This window comes from Neolamprologus brichardi, chromosome 20 (assembly GCF_056152115.1).
Source record: "Neolamprologus brichardi isolate AB-2024 chromosome 20, ASM5615211v1, whole genome shotgun sequence".
NCBI lineage: Eukaryota > Metazoa > Chordata > Actinopteri > Cichliformes > Cichlidae > Neolamprologus > Neolamprologus brichardi.
In genome coordinates this window covers 28,781,638-28,787,865 of record NC_142123.1, presented here as the reverse complement: position 1 = coordinate 28,787,865, position 6,228 = coordinate 28,781,638, and the positions used below count along the sequence as shown (strand labels likewise).

At 34.8% G+C, this 6,228-nt stretch overlaps 1 protein-coding gene across 1 annotated transcript; it reads left to right on the top strand.

The window, feature by feature from the left end:
• Nucleotides 1-529: 529 nt before the first annotated feature.
• Nucleotides 530-5,761, top strand: cptp (ceramide-1-phosphate transfer protein). Its single transcript, XM_087834188.1, has 3 exons — nucleotides 530-572; nucleotides 743-872; nucleotides 2,719-5,761. The coding sequence occupies exons 1-3, from the start codon at nucleotides 569-571 to the stop codon at nucleotides 3,239-3,241; spliced, it is 657 nt and encodes a 218-aa protein (XP_087690314.1). The 5' UTR covers nucleotides 530-568; the 3' UTR covers nucleotides 3,242-5,761.
• The last annotated feature ends 467 nt before the right edge of the window (nucleotides 5,762-6,228 follow it).

Genomic DNA, 6,228 nt, shown 5'->3' with positions numbered 1-6,228 from the left:
TATTTCCATATCTCATTTTGATAATCTATACTTCCTTTCAAGCAAACCTTGAAAACAAGTTCAACTATCTATATTTCTTGACAAATACTAGGTCTTCCACTTTTAATTATAGTGAACTGATAGATGTGTGAATAGATTTTCAGCATAAGGAATATGACACCTCTAAAAATGATTAACCAAGAAAAAGTGGCATCACGTAGTCTGGATAGCACTAAGAATGTAAGGGAAGGTTTACAAGATGCTAATAAGACCTGCTATGGTTTGGACACTGAAACGGTGTCACAGGCGTTCATTTATAAAAGTTCATTTCTGGCATACAAAGGCTATGCTGTTTGTCACTTTTTATTTTTCACACATCAGTGACGTTTATGCAACAAAACTATTTGTTTAAGTGCGGCGGGATCATGGTTTGGGTTATAATAACTTCTTTCAACAAGTCTAATAAGCAATCAAGGTACAAATTTCCCTCGCTTTTATTTTGAAGATAAAGTCGCCAATTTAGAGCCTGCGCAGTAGAACCGGATAAGAACAGACAGGATCTGTCGCTTCACGGTGTCGAGAAAAAGAAATGCGTAATTTTCCTTTCAATTTTAACTTTTCTTGTAGGTGACGAGTTCACTTCTTGATCGTTTACCACAGGGCTTACATTTTTACCCAGTTCCGGTTTGTTTGTAGCCCCGAAATACATTTTTTTCATTCATTTTTTTACGTGCCTGTTTGTGTCATTTGCACTTCCTGGTAGAAACCATGGCAGGCTCAGAAGACCAGAAGTTCTCCCTCCAGGAGGTCCTAGACACTTTTAAGTTGTGTCTGTCAGAAAATAAAGAAGTTTATCTAGAACAGTACGTCGCTGGATGGCGTGGGCTTGTAAAGTAAGTGGTTTGGGGGTCCAAATATTCTCTGTGTTCTTACAATAGTGTAGAAGTAAAGTAAGGCGAGCAGATCACAGCAAGGTAAATGTAGGACAGAGTGTTTACTATACGCTAAGATCAAGTCTTGAGATTTATATCTGATCTAGCTGACTCTTCTTCTTTTTTAAAAAAAAAAAAAAAAATAGACATTAACTTTCGTATGTGTAATGAATAAATAAAAGTGTCACCTTCATGCCATGAAAACTTTCCAGGTTACAGACCCTCAAAGAACATAGGGATGGGCTAAAATTTGCTGCTTTTTAATTAATTATTTTATGAGTCCTTGCAGCTTCATAGTTACAGGAGATATCCACAGGTTTGAAAAACACATTAAAGCTCTGTTCAAAAACAAATAAATTGTAACCTGAAATCAAATTCCCCTTTTGTTCAATTCTGTTTTCTGACTCCAACTTTGTGCCTCAGTATCATGTCTCCTTTCCCTCAGCCCTAACTGCTTGCACCAGATGGCTGCCCCTGACTGAGCCTGGTTCTCCCTTTTTAACAGGTTTCTTCCTGTTAAAGGAAATGTTCTTTCCCACTGCTGCCAAAATGCTTGTAAATAGGGGGTTGTCTGATTGTTGGGGTTTCTCTGTATTATTGTAGGATTACTATACCTTATAGTGTTAAGCACTTTAAGGTGATTTTTTTGTGATTTTTAAATAAATAAAATTGGACTGTATTGAAAGTTATATTGTAGTTTCAATTGCAAAACTACAACAGTCGAATGTCTGTGAAACAAGGGTCATATCACAGGCTGAGATAGGTGGCTGATCAAAACAGGTTATAGCATATGAAAGGGTCAACTTTACCTACAGACTGATCCCAGGATCATATTCCTGGTAATAGTGTGCCTTCTTGGCTAGGGCTAGGTCTCTGTGGAAAAAGAGATTTTATTCTCAGTGGACTTTCTGGTTCTTAAAAAAAATCAATAAAATGTGATGACAGAAGCAGGCCGACAACACAAAGTATTTGCAAAACTGGTAATGCAAGCATGAGTGTTCCCTTTTTAAAGCTCCATGTTTTTCTTATATAAGAGCAATTAAAATATCCAATAGAAAAAAGAAACAAATACCAGAGGTGTATAGTGAGAGTTGTGTTGCATTCAAAAGGCAAACAGTTTTTGTTTATCAAAGGGTCAAAATATCAATAAAATTCATTTAATATTTGTTAATTAAGGTAAGACAAACTCATTGCCTTTACTATACATCAATCGATTGTGCTTACGTGCCCTGCCAGGCCCTTTTAAAGGCCTACTCTGAACCACAAAAATCCTGAAAGTCACACAGCAACAAACTGTGTGACTTTCAGGGCTGTTTGATTATGAGGGTTAGTTAGTTAGTTAGGTTCACTGAAATCCAACTAACTTAAAATTCAACTGACTAAAACACACAACAGCTTGACGGAGGGTATAGTTTGGACTCTTTTCAATTAGGAGCAAAAAATAAAAGTAAAGGAATCAAAGGCAACACAATAGCTTTACGAAACAGGCTGAGGCACAATAATAACTGCATCTTGATAATATTTTAGAAAGGACTGGAATTTGTAATTATAATTGAAATTCAAATTGCAGCGGCTATACACAAATGTTGCATTTTTTATTGTAAGAAGTATGTGAAATATTTTTGAAGCAGGAACAGCATAAAAGGGAAAGAGTTGAGCTTCAGCTCTGGTCTGTGAGTGAATTCTTGGAATTTCTCATGTGAACTGAACCGATTATAATTTGCAGACATTTAGAATTTACTGCTGTAATAGTAAACCAAAAGGACACCCAGGTGTTAACTGAGTGTGTTTTTACTCCTTGTAATAGGTTTCTGAACAGCTTGGGAAGTGTCTTTGGCTTCATTTCTAAGGATGCTGTCAGCAAGATCCAGATCCTTGTGAATTATATGAATGGTGAGAACGCTTCTCACTATGCTACTGTGCAATCGATGGTAAAATACGAACTGGACAATAATCTCGTGGATGTGAACAAGAAAGAAAGCCACCCAGAGTCTGGCTGTCGTACTCTGCTGAGGCTCCACCGCGCTCTGAGATGGCTGGAGCTCTTCCTGGATCGCCTGCGCACCAGCACAGAAGACAGTAAAACATCTGCCCTGTGTGCAGAGGCCTACAACGAGTCCCTCGCCCAGCACCATCCGTGGATGATCCGTAAGGCTGCGGGCATGGCCTTCCTCGTGCTTCCTGGTCGCCAAACCTTTTTCGAAGTAATGAATGTTGGCCCACCTGAGCAGGTTGTGGCCAAGCTGGGGGAGGCCCTACCTCTCATCTCTGAGGTGTACCAGATCACAGAGGACCTATATGCTCAACATAACCTGCTTGATTTACCTTAGAAGTAAGAAGTGTTAATATCTGACGCATCATACTTCATATAATTAAATATTTGTAACTTGTCCTTGGTGAAAGGCTGCTGAACAAGATGCTTCTGCTGCTTGGTGAAGGATTGTGTCATAACTAGCTGTAATACCACTAAGATTAATTTTGAAACTACTGTATACATGTTTTAACATAAAATTCTGTACATTTACCTCCACGTAATGGACCTTTGAATGTATTTTTATTAACTCATCTTTTGCTTTTAAATCAACAGTTCCCATTCTAGGGTCAGAGATCATTTACAGTATATTAATTAATATTAATATATTGTTTGTAGTTAACTCCGATTTTGAAGATTTTACATTTTTAGACAGATAGAAATATATAATTTAAAAAGCTGCAACTTTTAAACTTTTGACCATCCACCCATCAATCTTTCTGAGTAAATGAGCCCAGCCATCTCTCAGAGGAAGGTTAAACATGTAGGATAAGATCCTGTTGGTTTAATTCTTATATTTAACAGAATAAAATCCTTCTTCTAAAATAACCAATCTTAAATAATAAAAATCTGTTTATTTCTTTTTAAATCCTTCAGGACTTTTTGACTTGGTTTTTAATTTAGTTTAAAATTGCAATTAGATATTTATATTTGAAAAAGAAACTGATCCTGAATTTACCGTAAATCCCTTCATTAGTTAATTTTTTTTTTTAAATTAAAGCTGTTGGAGAAACACTCTTAGACAATAAATTAATAAAAGTTAAAATCTAAATAGTTTTTAGACAGAATTTTTCAACTTCAATTCTCTCCCAACAGTCAAGATTTAGAAAACCACACAGCAAAATAACTGCTTCTATTAAAGCGTAAATGACAATACTGATACAAAGACCTACAAACAATACAAAACAATGTATTTTTCTTCATTTCTAAAAGGCTTTTCATACAGTTTACAATACCACCTTAATAAATGGACTACACAACACTACTTTACCTGGGAATGCTGTAAGTTGGTTTTTAAGTTACTTGTAAGCACACATTGTGTCGCTTCATCTGGTCTGCCCTCCCTTGTCTCCTATTATTCAAGGAGTTCCCCAGGGCTCCATATTAGGACCACTATATATAACTTTTCCATTAATTTCCGTTAATTTATTAAATGCTGCGTTCTGCTTTTATTCAGTCATCTATTGTTATAAATTATCTACTGTTATCATTTACTGTTTAACTCCTTCAGTAGTACAGACCCTGGAATTTCTGCACTCATTCTTTGATGTTCTCATTTGATGTTCCCACTTAAAAAAAATAAATAAAAAATTAAGTTTGCGTTACATGCAGACAATTCCCAAATTCATGTTTTTCTCAGAGGACCAAAAGCTCATCTTAAAACTTGCATTTTTGTTAATTTCTTTACTTATGTTTGTATTTGTTGCAATCTGCACTGCCTTCTTGGCCTTGTCTCTCTTAACAAGACTGTTTTAACCTCAGTAACACTTTTTACTTTGATTTAAAAAAAAAAAAAAAAAGAAAATCTGAATTAATGAAATAAAAGGAAACATTGATCTGCTTGAAGTTATCAAATTTCGGATGGAGGATGTTCAAATTACACTTTTCCATTGTGGTCATGTTTGGGAATAGCTGCTTTGGATTGTTTTTTTTGTTTTTTTTAATTAATTTAAAAATATGAAGGGAACTACAGTGGGTCCCTGAAGTCTTGGGCTCCCGTTTAAAGCTGCTGTTTTTGCAACAACATTTATTCAAAGGAAATAAACCAAGTTTGCATTTTGGATTTGAGATTTCAGCATTAAGAAGTAATGAAGAAACAATGAAATGACAAATTAATTAGAAGTTAACAAATGTTTGGCTCTCAGATATGAAAACAGGCTGAAGAGATTTAATATCTTAAGAGGATTAACAGAAAAGTTATTTGCTGGCACGATGATGATATTTTGTAATGCTTAAAAGACCAAACATTTAATTGGGGAAACATGACACAAAGTAATAATGAATAATAGTGAGGTATACCAATTATGAAAATTGTATGGAATAAAGTAAATTGTTACATCAGTTTTTCAGCTGCCATGCAGTATTTAATCCAGTGTTAAAATGTTGAACCTTCTGTTGCTGGTAACCATTATTAATGACTTTCTATTTAGATATATTACAACATATTCCATAAATATGGGATGATGATATATTACAAATGCAAATGGACAAACAGACTTAATTGGGAAACAGCATGTTGTAAATCATTGATTAAAAAGGTTTAACTCTGTACATTGTTGTTTTCCATAAATTCATATCACTTCGGTGTTTTACTACACATCTGATTTAGGTTTTTTCTTGTTAAATTAATGAAGATTTGTATTTTTGTTACATGCAAATGTTGATTTATGTCCACATGAACAAATGTTTTGCATTATGAATTGATTTATGATTAATGTACAAATATTATGATAGAATATTGCATTGTATTTGGAACAAGCATGTTCTGTATTCTGTGTTATTATTCACTCAAACATATAATAAACATTGCAGGTGAAAAAAGACAGATGTTCCCTTTTGGCTGTGAAGGATGTACTTAAGGTTTCTTATTTTGTGAATTAAACTTTGTCATGTGATTTTTTTTTTTATTTTAGAAAATAAGTCATTGTAACTGCAGCCATCTCACTGTCCTTAAACACCATCTTGAAGGTGACAGAAATGAACACATAGCATTACTATGAGACTAAATACACTCACCGGCTACTTTGTTGGGTACACCTGTTCATCTACACATTAGTGCAAATGTTTACTCAACCAATCACATGGCAGCAACTAAATGCATTTATGCATATAGACAAGATGATCAGCTATAATTCAATCTGAGCATCAGAATGGGGATGAAAGGTGATTTAAGGGACTTTGAATATGGCATGATTGTTGGTGCCATATGGGTTGATCTGAGTATTACAGAAACTGCTGATCTGCTGGGATTTTCCCACACCACAGTCTGGAAAAGAGAAAATTGAT

Excerpts from the sequence above, each read along its gene's own strand:
- cptp (XM_087834188.1), top strand. Across the intron at positions 873-2,718 it reads GGATGGCGTGGGCTTGTAAA|GTTTCTGAACAGCTTGGGAA; the intron begins GTAAGTGGTTTG and ends TCCTTGTAATAG.